Source organism: Gaeumannomyces tritici (assembly GCF_000145635.1).
Source record: "Gaeumannomyces tritici R3-111a-1 unplaced genomic scaffold supercont2.2, whole genome shotgun sequence".
NCBI lineage: Eukaryota > Fungi > Ascomycota > Sordariomycetes > Magnaporthales > Magnaporthaceae > Gaeumannomyces > Gaeumannomyces tritici.
Window position 1 is genome coordinate 2,299,795 of NW_008804546.1, and position 15,468 is coordinate 2,315,262.

A 15,468-nucleotide genomic window follows, 5' to 3' on the forward strand; every position below is an offset into this window, starting at 1 on the left:
CCCCCCCCCAATCAGGGGCACATGAAGCATCTGTTTAGACTCGCCGCGTGATATCCTTCGAAATCACATCTCTATTGCATGTTCCTTGGCAACTCAAGACCCGACACCAGCGCCAAATGCCAGTACCCAATATCCCGACGCCAAAAAAGAATTACTCACAGTGTATTGCCGACTCAGTTCTTGCCCGCATCTTCCTTCAGCGAGACGATCCTGTTGAGGATAATCTTGTCGTCCGTGCTATCCGAGTCCATGGCCTTCAAAGTACGGAAGGTCAGTCAACAGCCAGGGAAGGTAACTGGGACTCTCATCAAACTCACAAAGTAGGCAACCCGAGTCGCCTGGAAGCGCACGCTCTCAAGTCCCCCCTTGCCCAGCTCGCTCTCACCGGCCGCCTCCGGCCACGGTGCCCTTCGCTTCACCTCGTCGAACCCAGTTTCGATGAGTGCATCAGGGTATATGATCTGGCTGTCTGGGTTGAGGTCTGCTAGGAAGCCGCCCTCGGCACTGTCCGGGCTCTCTGATGCGAATAGCGGGTTGTACACGCGCGCCTCGCACTTGTGTGAGCCCTCGGGCACCCACTGAATGTAGGCCTTGGGCTTCTTCTTTTCGCGGTCGAACACGGCCCGGACCTCGGTGACCTGGCCCGTGACCTCGTCCTTGGTGAACGAAACTGCCTTGATGGGGAAGGGCACCTGGAGAAGACCAACGGACTTTCCAGGAGCCAGGCGGAAGTAGTCCTTGCTGTCCACCTCGCGGAAGTCGGACCGATCAATGAAGACCGTCTTGGTGAATATGAGCTCGTGCGAACCCATAGCCGGTACCCTGGGGGAGAAAGGCACCGACAGCGGCTTGCCGTCCAGGTCGTCCGCATCCTCGATGACGACACGGAGGGGTTCCAGGACCATCATCAGCCGCGGCACTGTCCGCTCGAGGTAACGGCGGATGGTCTGCTCGAACCGCTTGATCTCTATAACTGTGCCCGCCGTCGTCACGCCAAGCTCGTTGACAAACTCGAGAATGGCTCCAGGCGGTACTCCGCGACGCTTGATCGCCGTCAGCGTGTACAGTCGCGGGTCATCCCAGTCACGGACGTGGCCCAGCTCGACAAGCTTGAGGATCTTTCGCTTCGAGAGAACTGTTCCGCCGAGGCCAAGGCGGCCATACTCGCGCTGCTGCGGCTCATAGACTCCTAGGCTCGTGTTAAGCCACTCGTAGCTTTCGCGGGACTGGACGAATTCGGTCGTACACAGCGAGTGTGTGATGCCTTCGAAAGAATCGCATAGGCAGTGGGTAAAATCGTATGTCTGTAGGAGCAGTGCGGCCCAGTCAGCTTGATGACGAAAGAGCGCTGCAAAGCGCAGAAGGTTGCTGGACCAGAAATACCCACCGGATATATCTTCCATTTGTCTCCAGTCCTGTGGTGCTCTGCCTTCTTGACGCGATATGCCGCCAGATCCCACATCTGGGGGTTTCCGTTCGTGATGTCCTGCTTCATACGTAGGAATGCTTCTCTCTCCTGGTACTTTCCATCCCGCATGTCGCGGAACTGGGCGAGATTGTCCTCGGACGTCTGATCCGCATGCGCGCACCGGAAGCGCGGAGTCTTGCCCTTCTCGCCACCGCGCTGCAGTTTAATGTCGGCATCGCCACACTTGCACACGTATGCCTTGCCCAGCATAATCAACTTCTCGGCCAGCTCGTAGAGCTTATCGAAATTGTCGCTCGAGTACGTGATCTTGTATGGCGAGAATCCGAGCCAGCGGACCATGGACTCGATCGAGGTGAAATACTTCTCCTCCTCCTTCTCGGGGTTCGTGTCGTCGTAGCGTAGGTAGCACTGGCCGCCGTGGTATCTCGCGAAGCCGAAGTTGACCGCGATGGCCTTTGCGTGGCCGATGTGGAGGAAGCCGTTGGGCTCGGGAGGGAAACGAGTGAAGACGGGCTTCATCGGGCGGTTGCGGAAGACCTCATCTAGGAAGCCCTGCTTGAACATGGCGTCGGTGTCGATGACGGGCTCCTCTGGCTTTGGCGCAGGTTTCGCGGCGGGCTTGGTCTTGGACGCGCCCGACGCTGCAGCCTCCTTGGCCGCCGTATCCTTCGCTTTCGCAGTGGCTGCCTTCTTAGCCCTCTTCTGGAGGCGCTTCTTCAGCTCGCTCTTGGAGACCATCTCCCCCGTCTCCTCATCGAGCTGGAGCTTCGCAGCCCCCTCCGTGATTGCCTCCGCCATGGTGCTGTTGTCTCGAGATTTCCTTGTGATACTTTTTGCGTGCTGTCGACCCAATTTAGGGGGATGCGGATCTTCGTTTGCGCTGGTAAAACGGTCTCTCGGGACAGGGGTTGCTGCCTTCCCTGGAACGCCGTCTAGGCCTGGGATCTCCCGTTTCGAGGTGGAAAACCAACTGGAAGCCTGTGCTACACGGCGGGGTGACTCAATCCTGAATGGGAGCTGTGGAGAGAGGATGAGTCATCGACGGAGCACGGGCCAAACACCACCTACTTTAGCACTTTCCACAGATCGGCCCTCCGGGCACTTAGGCTAGCACAAAACACCGCACTTTTGCCCACTACTTTTGGCAATCGTTTTATGGCGATCCAGGCAAGGACTTTACGTACTGTAGAGTCCTATCCTCCTACCTTGCCTGCATGAGACGATCAATTTAAAGCCGAGATTTTACTCGTTTGACTTATTTTTTGGTGTTTCGCTAAATTGTGTCGGGAGCTCCGTTGGGCCCGACCGTAAGAGCCTCATTTCATAAAACCTTTAAACCCTGTTACAAGCCTTGTTACGAGCCAATTTAACCCATTTTCCTTTCGACTGGCTGCCGGATAGCAAAGCCTCCCTTTTGAGCAGATCCTATCTAATCTAGGATCGGGATTTCGATTTCCCAAAATTCGTTAATCCATAACTGCCACATCGCTTCCTATAGCTCCTCAGCCTTTTTCCGAAACACGTTTTTAACTCAACTCCGACCTTTTAAAAAAAATTAACTTTTTCGGATTTCCAAATCGGGCTGGGAGACCATGTCGCAGCCACATTACGCCGTTTCAAGTCCGCCTTTAAAGCCGCTTGGCGCTTCCTCCTCCTCCTCCCGCCGTCGCATCCCCGCCCACCTTACCCCCCGCCAAACGAGTCAAGGTCGACAACACGGTGCCCATCACGTCCGCTGACGCCGCTACTACCACCACGGCCGTCACGCTCGAGCAGTGCCCGCCGCTCCTGGTCAAGAAGCTCTCGGACAAGTCCCGGCTCCCGACGCGCGGCAGCGCCTTCGCCGCGGGCTACGACCTGTACGCCGCGCGCGAGACGGTCGTGCCGGCCCGCGGCAAGGTCTTGGTCGACACCGACATCAGCATCGCCGTGCCCGCCGGCACCTACGGCCGCATCGCCCCCCGGTCCGGCCTGGCGGCCAAGAACTTCATCGACACGGGCGCGGGCGTTATCGACGCCGACTACCGCGGCCAGGTCAAGGTGCTGCTCTTCAACCACGCCGACGCCGACTTCAAGGTGGACGAGGGCGAGCGCGTCGCCCAGCTCGTTATCGAGCGCATTTACACCCCCGAGGTCGTCGAGGTCCAGGAGCTTGAGGAAAGCGTGCGCGGCGCCGGCGGCTTCGGCAGCACCGGCTGCACCTGAGGCAGGCGAGAGCGGGGAAAGCTCTCGCCTGGCTCCTTGGGGGACTCGGGGCGGCATGGACTAAGGTTATGGCATGGCTTTTGTTGCGACGATAGAATCAACTGGGATGGAGTTTGGGCTATAATTTGACATGGTTAGGGGCATCTGCTCGCATTTCCAAGGGGAAAATGCTGTGGTTAAGGATTAAATCACCAAACAGATCTTGATGGAGAGTCCTACTGTTACGGGACCAGACCAAGGTAGTACCCGTTACACCAAGGCAAAAGAGGAACGCTGTTGTAGCTGGGGCCACAGCTTATGCGAGGTCCTTATAAGTGACCGTACCGTGACACCTACAGATCGGCCCTCCGGGCATTAGGAGCTCCTGCCAGCGCTAGATTAGCCAGGCACGGTGCCCTTTAGACCGCAATTTTTTCCCCTACCCAAACTCCACCTTTCCCAACACAAATGCACCAGCACCAAAGCTAAACAACATGCCCGCGCACCGCTCTACACTTAAAAAAAAAACACGCGTTCAAGGGATTTGTAATTATCTTGATGCAAAAGGCGCTACTTATATCCTACGGAGGATCATAAATGCAGAGGGTAAAATGACTGTAAATTGAATGGGCTCTTTTTTTTTGTGGTGGTGGGGAATAAACTGAGGTCCAGACCTATTCTCCGGACACCATGCCAGGCCGCTAGCAGCGGGGGCGGGGCACAGCGCATGGTATCCACTCCAGGATAAGATAGCACCCGCGACATGGAAATAGGTGAGCTGTAATGAAGTGCCAGGTTTACTTTCACATGACTACCGCAGTTAGAATCGCATAATATAAATGCATCCTGTAGGTAGCTCTTCCTATTTCCTTTGATTTTGCTCTCTTTACTCCTTTCCTATGCTTTGGCGCTTTATCCTTTTCCTGCTCAATAACACAAGCCTATACAGACCTTTCTCTTGGTACGGCAGGCGCAATCATCGCGGTATCCACTGGACGATGATTTGACATACGACCCACTTATTTGCAGCGTTAAGGTCTAGAAGGGTTTGCCGAGAGCCATGCGATCATTGTGCTGGCGTCAGGAACCGGTAGTGCCCAGCCCAGTGTCTAGAAGAATCGGGTCATATTGCGCCCAGACCTGGTGTCAAAATTCTTTACGATGCTAGAAGACACAGGAACACCTGGTTTTATCATATAATTTATACTAGTTTGCCTTCCTCGATTACCCATCCTTTCCCGTCTCGCCTCTCGTTTGCTCTCCTTCTTTCACACTAATAACCCCGCTTGCGTCATTGCTGGGCGTTGATGCTGCTGAAGTACCTTCCGCCCCAACTCTCTCAGTGCCTAGCCATCGGCCGTTGCGTGCACCTCTCAACATCCTCCCACACTCTCAACACTGGGTTCTCGCCTTTTCCCTGCCGAGCCTCTACCATCGGCGCGCGCACCTTCAAAATGGCAATCAAGTCGGCGGCAGATATGCCGACGCTTTCCCTTCTATACAAGACACAAAAGCTCGCCGCGCCCGAAGACGACGCAGACGTTACAACGACCATCTCGTACTCCCTCACCACCCCTCCAATCCCGTCCAAGAACTTCAACGACCGCATCTCGCTGTGTCGCGTCGATATCACTCTCCTCGAACTAGACGCCATCGTCAATGCAGCCAACAAGAGCTTGCTAGGCGGTGGTGGCGTTGACGGTGCCATCCATCGCGCTGCCGGACGTGGCCTGTGGAAGGAGTGCTCGAGGCTCGGCGGTTGCGACACGGGAGGCGCGAAGATCACCTCTGCCCATAACCTGCCATGCAAAAAGGTCATCCACACAGTCGGTCCGGTCTACGATCCCTTCGACCCGGAGCTGAGCGAGAGGCTGCTCACCAGCTGCTACACCACCAGCCTGGAACTCGCCGTCGCCAACAAATGCCGCACAATCGCCTTTAGTGCAATCAGCACAGGCATATACGGCTATCCAAGCACAGAGGCCGCACCTGTCGCCATCACTGCGGTGCGCAAGTTTCTTGAATCCGACAAGGGCGCCGAAATCGACTTGGTCGTCTTTGTCGTCTTCGAGCTCAAGGACTTGATCGCTTACACTAACGCGCTACCGTGAGTCGCCCCTGATTTCGGACATCGAAGCTGCATCTTTTCAATCTTATGTATACTGACATCGTGCGTCTTTTGACTGTATAGCATCTACTTCCCGCCCGTCCCCGAAGGGGCCGAGATAATAAAGCACTCCGATTCAGGCAATGGTGTCTCTGGCGCTGATACCATGATTCCAACCGGAGCCGCCACTGCTCCAACTGGCGCAACCACCACGAGCCTCGGCGCTGGGCCTACGGCAGAAGAAGGCGCAGCGGTTGCCCCGGTCGACAAGCCTGGAGCTGCTCTGGAGGATATTGAGGCGGAGAAAATCGCCAAGGTCCTCCCGGAGGTGCCAAAGACGGCCCCAGCTGAGGTCACAGAATCTGAACATATCAACAAGAAGCCGAAGCACGACAACTGAAGAAATGGTTTCGTATTTCGCTCCCCTGCCACATGGGAGCTGTAGACACAATGACTCCTGTTAGCGAAAATTCTCTAGATTTCCGCCGTCCTGGACGTCCTTGCGTATCTCAGCTACCGATGCTTCGGCGAGCTGGTTATTTGAGGGCTCGTGACTTGAAATACCCAATTTCCACCCCAACAAAGAATGGTTAGGCATGTCGCGAATATTTCATGGCCATAATTCACTTTGGCAAAAGCCCATCCCTTGATCCTGATACCAAAAGCACCGGGTTGCAAAACCCAGTTAACTCATGCTATGGCTGCTACTTTCATCGGTTGATAGGGAGTGAAGCTCGAGGGGCCAGTTGCCCTGCTTAGTTCCTAATCAGAATTCCTAGTAATCAGAGTATGCCCCGAGCGGTTGTGAATGTGGTGGCAGAATTGGTTATCGAAGCGCCCGGCCTCGGCTCCCGCATCCACAATAAGCTCACGTCTGTCAGCCAGATGCAGCGACGTGGGCATGCTGGCTCATGATCCGGTTGAGCCCCTCCCTTTGCAAACAATTTTCAAAGGCGAAGCTCTTGGCGCACTCGTCCAGATCTTCCAAGCTCATTCCCTCAAACAGGCTGGCAAACTCGTTGGAGAAGCTGCCTGCTACAAAGACCTCGAGCACGTTCCGGTGCAGGTGCCGGGTCGTGTCCCAGGTGGTCGGGTACGTCTCGGTCGCCTGCGGGGCGTTCTGGTTGATCCACCGGACCAGCGGCTGCACAAGCGCGTCGAGCTCCGCGTTCGGGTGCCTGCCCCAGGCGTCCAGATTGAGCCGCCGCTTCCTCTCAACAAAAGCAGCGACGGTGCGCATGTACCTGCTCTTGGGGTCCGTGTAGATCATGCCCTGGTAGCCCACGTCCTTGTAAAGCCAGATGCTCCACGGGATGCCGTACTTGTCGTAGACATCCAGCTGCGCGCCGAGCAGGGCGTACCTCTCCGTGTTGACCTCGTCCGCCTTCGGGTTCTTGGCCGGGTCCTCGTACACGGGGCCGAACTCGCCGTTCCAGATGGGCGTCGAGCGCGCCCGCTGGAACTCGGCCTTGCGGAGGAACTGGCCCTCCAGCCGCTGCAGCTGCTCCGGCGTGCCCTTGAACCGCTCGCCCAGCGGGAATCCCATGGTAGAGTAGTCATGCAGCGCGTAGACTGTGTTGGGCAGCACCTTGTCGAATCCTTTCCATTCGATGGAAAACGTGTTTCCGTCCAGCCACAGGATGTGGTCCGGGTCCACTGCCCGGATTGCGGCCTCGAGCCTATCGTAGAACGCCGGGAGCCTGACGTGTTGCTCGTCGCAGGGCTCGTTGATCGGGTTGTAGCCTGCGATCCAGGGGTTTCCTTTGTAGTGGCTCGCCAACTGCTCCCACAGCCAAACGGTGCGGTCTTGGTGGTCCTTGAAGTCCCAAAAGGCCGGATAGGACGACCTGTTGTCTGAATGCCAGTCGGGGTTCTGCCCCCCAGGCAGCGTATGCATGTCCAGGATGGTGTAAATACCATGCCGCCCGCACTAAAGAGTTGGGTAGAATCAGTCTCTGTCAAAGGCGCAGCGGCGTAGCCCCATCACTTTGACAGGGGTGGCTCCTGTGAGAGTGACACGAACAATGTCCACCACGCGGTCGAGGTGTTTGAAGCCACTGGTCTTCAAGACGCGGGGGTTCATATCATCCTCGAAATGGCGGTAGTTGAAGGGGATCCTGATGCAGTTGAGTCCCAGCGAAGCGAAGAACTTGGCATCCGCGTCGGCAAAGAAGTCTAAAGTGATATGGCAAGCAGGAGCTGTGTCAATGTTGGGGTATATCCCATCAACGAGCAGGGGTAGCGGCGGCACTTACACTCGAGGAACTTGTCGAAGAAATAATCGTACTTCTCCTGCCCCAGGACCTTGAGCAGCGCAGCGCGTGTCTGCAGCTCGTGGCCCGGATAGCCCGTGATGAAGTTCTCCATGTTCATCCAGCCTCCGAGTCCGGCGCCTCGGAGGATGACCGGCTTGCCGGAGCCGTCGACCACCCTACCCCCATTAACACGAAGGATGCCGCCTGACATTCTGCGTCAACTTGGATGTAAGGAATCGTTACTATCACCCGTCCAAGTAAGAAACTATCCGGAAAACAGCACTCTACTTAAATACAAGACCAGTGCAGCGAGACGACAGGACGTCTCTGAGGCTCAGCCCGAGATCCCGAGGCCCCCACACGCCATGCGTCGTACCCCGCGTTATCGAATTGCCGGCGGGGTTCTTGTTGGGTAAATACATTGATGCCCAGAAATCATCGGATATCGTTCATGTATATGATCCTGTGTATGTAACGTAGGTCCCCCGGCGGAGGAGTTTGTCCAGCGGAGCGTGGGGGTATGTCAGGGCCAGGATTCCTGGACGCTCGGCCGAGTGTGAGAGGTATACTTCGGCAGGGGCAATGCCAAGATAAGCAGATAGTTCCACGGTCACGTCACTACGTACAAAAGCGGCAGCCTGGCCGTTAGAGCCCGAGCGTGCATTTTATCTGGTGATATTAAGAGATTAAAAAACAATTGAAATTTAGGTAAAGTTGCGGTCAGTCCCAAAATTGAGGCAACGTCCTGCAGGAGCTTGACGCCTCCCTGGGCTGCATATTTGCAATCGGATCCCTTCTGGGCACTTTCCATGTCCTAAATAAAGGCTCCAACAGTGCAATGTGCGTTTGATATTCAGGAGCCGGCGGTAGACATTCTAGCCTCCATCCGGGAAGCTTCGCATTTCCTCCACTAATGAAATGAGGGCTCGATTAAGTGGCACTAGAAAACAGCCTATTCCAGGTTGACTTACGGCGCCACATTTGCGCGCCGTGTGCGCTTGTGAAAGGGGGTGGTCAAACAATTCGGCTGGCTCTCGAAGCTGCGAAACAGGAAGCCTTCTCGACAGTGCGATTCCACGTCGGGAACTGTTCTGGCAAAGTCTCAACAAAAGATGCAGGCCTTGGCTCACTCGACATCAGTCATGGGATTCCTACTGCACTCCAGCGAAGCAAAAACGACAGTTGCGCAAACCATACAAACAAGGGTAGTTCTGGCCACCTTGCCGCAGGCCAGTGGCGGAGTGGCCTAGAGACTCGCACGTCAGATCGACGCCAGCAGATGGGCGGGGGCAACCCGGGGACGAGAGTCAGGGGTCTCTCGGATGGGCACCCATCATCGAAGCCACTTCGGGCCGCGGACGAGCAACCGGTGCCTTTTTGGGCTTATCGCACATGCAACCACTCGCGCTACGAAAAGTTGGCGGGGAAGAGGACGGCCCTGCCGGACCCCAGTGGCAACGTGGCCAGCAGCTCAGGTCTGCCAGCGGAGCGAATCGCGAACTGCCATGTGCTTTCGAGTGTCTTGATCGACGCTGTGTGAGGTCGATAGGCGGAGCATGTATTGGTGTTTGCAAAAGGAACAACAGGAACAGGACCCTTTGTGCTTTGCCTCGTTGTCGGTCTGCCTCCCCGTCCCTGGCTTTGTTTTTTTTCTGGATGCTACCTTCATGGGGCTCCAGGGTGGCTGTGGTCAGAACAGGGTCACCATCAAACAATCATGCACGTGTAATCCGTCCCACCACTTTGTCCCTCTCCCATGTCAGCAAGCGACCACAATTGCCATGTTTCTGTTTAGCCGGTTTGCCTGCCCCTTTCGCCCCAGAGACCCAGTAGTAGAACGTCATTCGCATCCCTGTAGGCGGATAGAGAAACAGAGCAAAAAAAGACGCCGAGCCACAAGTTCGATGGCCCTGGAGGTAGACCCAGATCTTGGTTGCTGCCGAGGCGAATGCTAGGGGCAAAAGTGCGGCGGGGGAAAAAAACACTAGGGTGCAAAAAAAAAAGTTGACAGAAAATTTTTCCTGCGGTTTCAATGCTCCGTGCAGGCACCGCTCCCGCACTTACGGCTTCACCGCCCTCCTGGAAAAGCCAAATTTGGCTTGGAGCGTGTGCGTCGATAACCGATAAGTAGGGATCCCTGCCTACACGTTTGGGCGAGTCGAGGGGCGGTGGCTCGTGCGGCCAATGGACGGAGGGGTACATCAGACGCCCCACTCAAAAGTTTTCGAGAACTGGATTACGGAGAGGGATAGAGGGGCTTGAAAAAGGCTGCCCTTCGCTCCTTCTCCCCCTCCGCCCCTCGACTTTTCCTCCCACAATCTCCCTCTTTTTCTTCCCGTTTTCTTTCTTAGTGGTTGCTGTCGGCAGGGCACGCAAGACCTTACTTCTCCGGCCACTACCCTCTTCTGTCCAGAAGCGGCCATCTTTTGCTCTTGCGCGTGCTCCCTCTCCCTCCAAGAGATCACGTCGCCCATCAAAAACACACGAGGCGCCATATAGAGCAGCTTGAACGTCGACTCTCCATCGAAGTTCTCTCTGCGGGCTCCCCAGAGCGACCACGAGTCCTTTTTTCGATACCCACGATAGACGATAGACCGCCCATAGACGTTGTGCGGACGCTTTTGGTTCGATCTCGAACTTGACCAACTTCGACTTTTTTCCATCTCAAATAATACCCGCCAAAATGTCGGCCAACGAGAATGCGCAGTCCCTCAAGGTTTTGGATGAGCTCATGCAGAAGCTCACCATTGCCAAGGAGGCGGACGCTTCCAAGGAGGCTTCGATTGCTCTGGCTTCGTTCCTGAACGGCCGCATCGAGGACGTTGACGTCCCTGTCAAGTAAGTCTTACCATCCAGATCCTGCTTCGAGCACCCTCTTTTTCGTCACTTGTTCCCTTGATCCAAAAATCTCCGCCCCCACCCGCTACACTTCAACCGCGCGCCAGTATGGGCTGGACCATCAAGAGAGTGCTGTCGTCAGTTATCTGGGAGCCAAGTTCCTTGCGACGGGTGGCCCAGAAATTTGCCCAACCAGTGGGGTTTTTCTATTGGGCACCACCTCATTCTTAGCCCAAGGCCTGCGACTGCGGGCTACCCTGGCCGGCCAAACCCCCACCCGCCACACAGATTCGCACCCCTCGAAAACAGGGGCAAACATGCCTAAGTCAGAAAATTAGTGGAACCTCGTGCTGACAGACATCCGTTTTAGGACGATCGAGGCCCTGAAGAAGCAGCTCAATAACAAGAAGGATGCCGGCGCTCGCGAGAGGGCCCTTGGCGCCATCCAGACCATCGCCCAGCACTCGGAGGTCTCGGCACACGTCGAGCCTTTCCTCGTCTCTTTCCTGCCTGAGATTTTCGGTGCTGCTGGCGACAAGATCACCGCCGTCAAGAATGCCGCCCTCGCTGCCGCTGCCGCGGTCGCCGAGGCCATCAACCCCAACGCCGTCAAGGCCACCCTGCCCCCGCTTATCGAGTCGCTCAAGAACGCCCAGAAGTGGCCCGAGAAGATTGCCGTCCTCGACTTCATCGACACCATCGTCCGCACGGCCCCTGCTCAGACTGCCTTCCGCGTCCCTGATCTGATCCCCGTCGTCGGTGATGCCATGTGGGATACCAAGAAGGAGGTCAAGGACCGCGCCTACAAGACCATGGAGAAGATTTGCGGCCTTATTGTCAACAGGGATATCGAGCGCTTCATCCCCGAGCTCATCAAGTGTATCGCCAAGCCTGAGAACGTCCCCGAGACTGTTCACCTGCTGGGTGCTACCACTTTCGTCACCGAGGTCACGGAGCCCACGCTTGCCCTGATGGTTCCCCTGCTGGAGCGTGGTCTTCAGGAGCGCGACACCGCCATCAAGCGGAAGGCGGCTGTCATCGTGGACAACATGTGCAAGCTCGTCGACGACCCCAACATCGTTTCTGCCTTCTTGCCCAGGCTCATGCCGAACCTCGAGAAGAACTTCGACAACGTGGCCGATCCCGAGGCCCGTGAGAAGACCAAACAGGGTCTTGATACTCTTATCCGTGTCGGCAACGTCGTAAACGGCAAGATCCCCGAGCGCCGCAACGACGGTGACATTGCCACCGTCCTCGTGCACGTCAAGGATGTTGTTGCGTCCAAGAAGCCCGCTGAGAAGTTCGGCCCTGTCCTCGAGTACATCGCTGCCGTTGCCGGCCAGCTCATCGATGAGAAGGAGGTCGAATCCATCAGCTGGGCGACTGCCCTCAAGCCTTACATCACCGTTGTCGTTGGCGATTCCGATTCGGAGAGCGTTTGCGACACCCTGCGCAGGAAGGCCTCTCCCGGCCTTGCCGCTGAGGAGGAGGGTGAGGAGGACGACGAGGAGGGCGAGGACCTGTGCAACTGCACCTTCTCCCTCGCCTACGGTGCCAAGATCCTGCTGAACCAGACGCACCTGCGCCTGAAGCGTGGCCAGCGCTACGGTCTGTGCGGTCCCAACGGTTCGGGCAAGTCGACCCTCATGCGTGCCATCAACAACGAGCAGGTCGAGGGTTTCCCCAAGCAGAGCGAGGTCAAGACCGTGTTCGTCGAGCACGATCTCGATGCCGCTGACACTGAGATGACCACCATTGAATGGACCATGAAGAAGCTGGCGGAGGCCAAGGTTGATGTCAGCAAGGAGGAAGTCACCTCCCGTCTTATCGAGTTCGGGTTCACCGATACCATGGTTTCTGGCGAGATCACTGCGCTTTCCGGTGGTTGGAAGATGAAGCTGGCTCTGTGCCGTGCCGTCTTTGAGGCTCCCGATATTCTGCTGCTCGACGAGCCGACCAACCATCTGGATGTGAAGAACGTCAAGTGGCTCGAGGACTACCTCATGAACTCCCCCTGCACCTCCATCATCGTCTCGCACGACAGCGGCTTCCTCGACAACGTCTGCCAGCACATTGTCCACTACGAGCGCTTCAAGCTCAAGCGCTACCGTGGTAACCTGAAAGCCTTCGTCCAGAAGAACCCGTCTGCCAAGTCCTACTACGAGCTCGGCGAATCCGAGATTGAGTTCAGCTTTCCCGAGCCCGGTTTCCTCGAGGGTGTCAAGACCAAGGCCAAGGCCATTCTTCGTGCCACCAAGATGGACTTCCAGTACCCCGGCACCACCAATCCCCAGATCAGCGACATCAGCTTCCAGTGCTCTCTCGGCTCCCGTATTGCCGTCATTGGCCCCAACGGTGCCGGCAAGTCGACCCTGATCAACGTGCTCACCGGTGAGCTGATCCCGACTGCCGGTGAGATCTACCAGCACGAGAACATCCGTATCGCCTACATCAAGCAGCACGCCTTCGCCCACATTGATAACCACCTGGACTCGACTCCTTCCGAGTACATCCAGTGGCGTTTCCAGACTGGCGAGGATCGTGAGACCATGGACCGTGCCAACAAGATCATCACCGAGGAGGATGAGAAGGCCATGGACAAGGTGTTCAAGGTCGAGGGCACGCAGCGTCGCGTCATTGGCATCAACTCGCGCAGGAAGTTCAAGAACTCGTACGAGTACGAGTGCTCGTTCGCCCTGGGCGAGAACGTTGGCATGAAGAACGAGCGCTGGGTGCCCATGATGTCGGCTGACAACGCCTGGCTGCCCCGCTCGGAGCTGCTCGCCTCGCATCAGAAGATGGTTGCTGAGGTCGACATGAAGGAGGCTCTTGCCTCGGGTCAGTTCCGTCCGCTGGTCCGCAAGGAGATCGAGGCCCACTGCGCCAACTTCGGTCTGGATGCCGAGCTGGTTTCCCACTCGCGCATGCGCGGTCTGTCTGGTGGCCAGCGTGTCAAGGTTGTCCTCGCTGCCTGCTCGTGGCAGCGCCCCCATCTGATCGTCCTTGACGAGCCGACCAACTACCTTGACCGTGACTCGCTCGGTGCCCTGTCCAAGGCCCTGAAGAAGTTCGAGGGTGGTGTCATCATCATCACCCACTCGTCCGAGTTCACCAAGGATCTGACTGAGGAGGTCTGGGCCGTCGTTGACGGCAAGATGACTCCCTCGGGTCACAACTGGGTGCAGGGCCAGGGCTCCGGCCCCCGCCTCAAGGGTGATGACGGCGGGGAGGAGGAGAAGTTCGATGCCATGGGCAACAAGATTGTCAGCACCAAGAAGGCCAAGAAGCTCACCAGCGCCGAGGCACGCAAGAAGAAGAAGGAGCGCATGGCCAGGAGGAAGCGTGGCGAGGAGGTCTTCAGCGACGAGGACGAGTAAAGTCGTTCGCGGACGATCAAGGAAATGAACGGGGATGGGGAAAAAAGGGAGCAACAGAATCGTTCAGATCTTTTGCATGATGCTATTTGCTAACGTTACGACACTGCGGGCCGCATAAAACTTTCCGGTTGTTTTCTTTTTCTTTGTTGCGTGGGGGGTTTTTGTTTTTGGTCTGGGCAGGGTTCTGTAATACCCCCTGCTTTTCTTTGTCTCATGGATTCCTGCGCATTGCGGATCAATAATTGATCTCCCGGGGCCTGTCTTGCGTCTTTTTTTTTGGTAGACCAATCCGCGAAAGAGGGCTTTGGAGCGCTGGCGACTGTTGGGGACTGGAGACCCTCGACGGATGGCGGCGATGTTGGGCTCTCGTTTGCGTTGTCGAGCCACATTAGAGGCGGGGTAAAAAGGCCGGATAGACTTCTGGGAGATGTTCCGATAGATAGAGATGGCAGAGAAAGCACAACAGTTAAAGCTACCATGGGCTGTTTAGTGACTCGGGTTGAGACTGATCTTTGGGAAGAATGTAGCAATGCTCGTGGGGGGAGCCCGATGGCGCAGGCGAGATTCGGAGAAAGGAAGTCACTGAAGGGGTCTGGATAGTGTTATCCATTCAATAATGTATATAGCTACGGCCTCGAATGCTATTTCAGCACGCGCTACAGCTATAGCTAAAAATGTCCAATGCTGGCTGCTACCAGCTGTTGGTATAGGTGTTGGAGGCGGCCCCAGTGGATATAATCCACCCCGTCGGTGCGCTTGACAGCAGGCGAGCGGAGGGGGTAATAAGAAGTGAAATATGAGAAAGTATCCAGTCCAGTGGATCAGTGAGGGAAAGAGAAAGGGCGAGTCGCGTCGCGCATGTATCGGTGTTGAACCGTCCGTCCTACGTTTTTTGTGTCCAAGCCCGCCGCCGTCGCTGTCGAAACTAGCCACGGCTATCTACCGCTTGCAACTAGGTGCGGGAGGGTCCCCGAGCAGGTGTGTTGAACTCTCAGCCAGGGAGCAGGGGGGGGTCAACTTTTCCTCTTCCTTGGAAAAAAGACGACCCCCCCAAAGACAACAACACAACAACCCTGCTCAGAGCCCGCGCTCGGCAGCGCGGCCCTTGCCGGCGGCGAACATGGTGGCGGCGGCGACGATGACGGGCAGGACGCTCACGATCTCGCCGAGGCCGGCGTAGGCGGGCGGGATGCGGACGTTTACAAAGGCGCCGGCGGCCAGCAGGACGGCAAGCACGTTGTAGACGGCAGACCAGACAAAGTTGAACATGATGCGGCG

At 56.6% G+C, this 15,468-nt stretch overlaps 7 protein-coding genes across 7 annotated transcripts in view; 4 read left to right on the forward strand and 3 right to left on the reverse strand.

Moving 5' to 3' along the window:
- Positions 1 to 2,400, reverse strand: GGTG_03292 (glutaminyl-tRNA synthetase). The gene is made up of 3 exons (XM_009221071.1): positions 1,388 to 2,400; positions 318 to 1,304; positions 1 to 254 (listed from the first exon to the last, which is right to left on the reverse strand). The coding sequence occupies exons 1-3, from the start codon at positions 2,225 to 2,227 to the stop codon at positions 174 to 176; spliced, it is 1,908 nt and encodes a 635-aa protein (XP_009219335.1). The 5' UTR covers positions 2,228 to 2,400; the 3' UTR covers positions 1 to 173.
- A 621-nt stretch (positions 2,401 to 3,021) lies between these two features.
- Positions 3,022 to 4,003, forward strand: GGTG_03293 (hypothetical protein; the record flags this gene model as incomplete). Its single annotated transcript, XM_009221072.1, has 2 exons — positions 3,022 to 3,049; positions 3,132 to 4,003. 2 exons carry the CDS (start codon positions 3,022 to 3,024, stop codon positions 3,632 to 3,634), a joined length of 531 nt encoding a protein of 176 aa, XP_009219336.1. The 3' UTR covers positions 3,635 to 4,003.
- A 727-nt stretch (positions 4,004 to 4,730) lies between these two features.
- GGTG_03294 (hypothetical protein) lies at positions 4,731 to 7,444 on the forward strand. Its single transcript, XM_009221073.1, has 2 exons — positions 4,731 to 5,720; positions 5,805 to 7,444. The coding sequence occupies exons 1-2, from the start codon at positions 4,921 to 4,923 to the stop codon at positions 6,118 to 6,120; spliced, it is 1,116 nt and encodes a 371-aa protein (XP_009219337.1). The 5' UTR covers positions 4,731 to 4,920; the 3' UTR covers positions 6,121 to 7,444.
- Positions 6,598 to 8,186, reverse strand: GGTG_03295 (endoglucanase family 5 glycoside hydrolase; the record flags this gene model as incomplete). Its single annotated transcript, XM_009221074.1, has 3 exons — positions 6,598 to 7,650; positions 7,744 to 7,895; positions 7,976 to 8,186. The coding sequence occupies 3 exons, from the start codon at positions 8,184 to 8,186 to the stop codon at positions 6,598 to 6,600; spliced, it is 1,416 nt and encodes a 471-aa protein (XP_009219338.1).
- A 958-nt stretch (positions 8,187 to 9,144) lies between these two features.
- GGTG_03296 (hypothetical protein) lies at positions 9,145 to 9,744 on the forward strand. Its single transcript, XM_009221075.1, has one exon. The coding sequence runs from the start codon at positions 9,255 to 9,257 to the stop codon at positions 9,513 to 9,515; it is 261 nt and encodes an 86-aa protein (XP_009219339.1). The 5' UTR covers positions 9,145 to 9,254; the 3' UTR covers positions 9,516 to 9,744.
- Positions 9,745 to 10,274: 530 nt separating this feature from the next.
- Positions 10,275 to 14,803, forward strand: GGTG_03297 (elongation factor 3). Its single transcript, XM_009221076.1, has 2 exons — positions 10,275 to 10,813; positions 11,184 to 14,803. Exons 1-2 carry the CDS (start codon positions 10,659 to 10,661, stop codon positions 14,188 to 14,190), a joined length of 3,162 nt encoding a protein of 1,053 aa, XP_009219340.1. The 5' UTR covers positions 10,275 to 10,658; the 3' UTR covers positions 14,191 to 14,803.
- A 464-nt stretch (positions 14,804 to 15,267) lies between these two features.
- Positions 15,268 to 15,468, reverse strand: part of GGTG_03298 (cation-transporting ATPase pacS) — a gene marked incomplete at its 3' end in the record, with an annotated part of 4,064 nt that continues 3,863 nt past the window's right edge. Inside the window, exon 4 of the mRNA XM_009221077.1 lies at positions 15,268 to 15,351. Within this exon, the coding sequence (XP_009219341.1) occupies positions 15,268 to 15,351 (84 nt within the window). The remainder of the gene's footprint in view (positions 15,352 to 15,468) is intronic.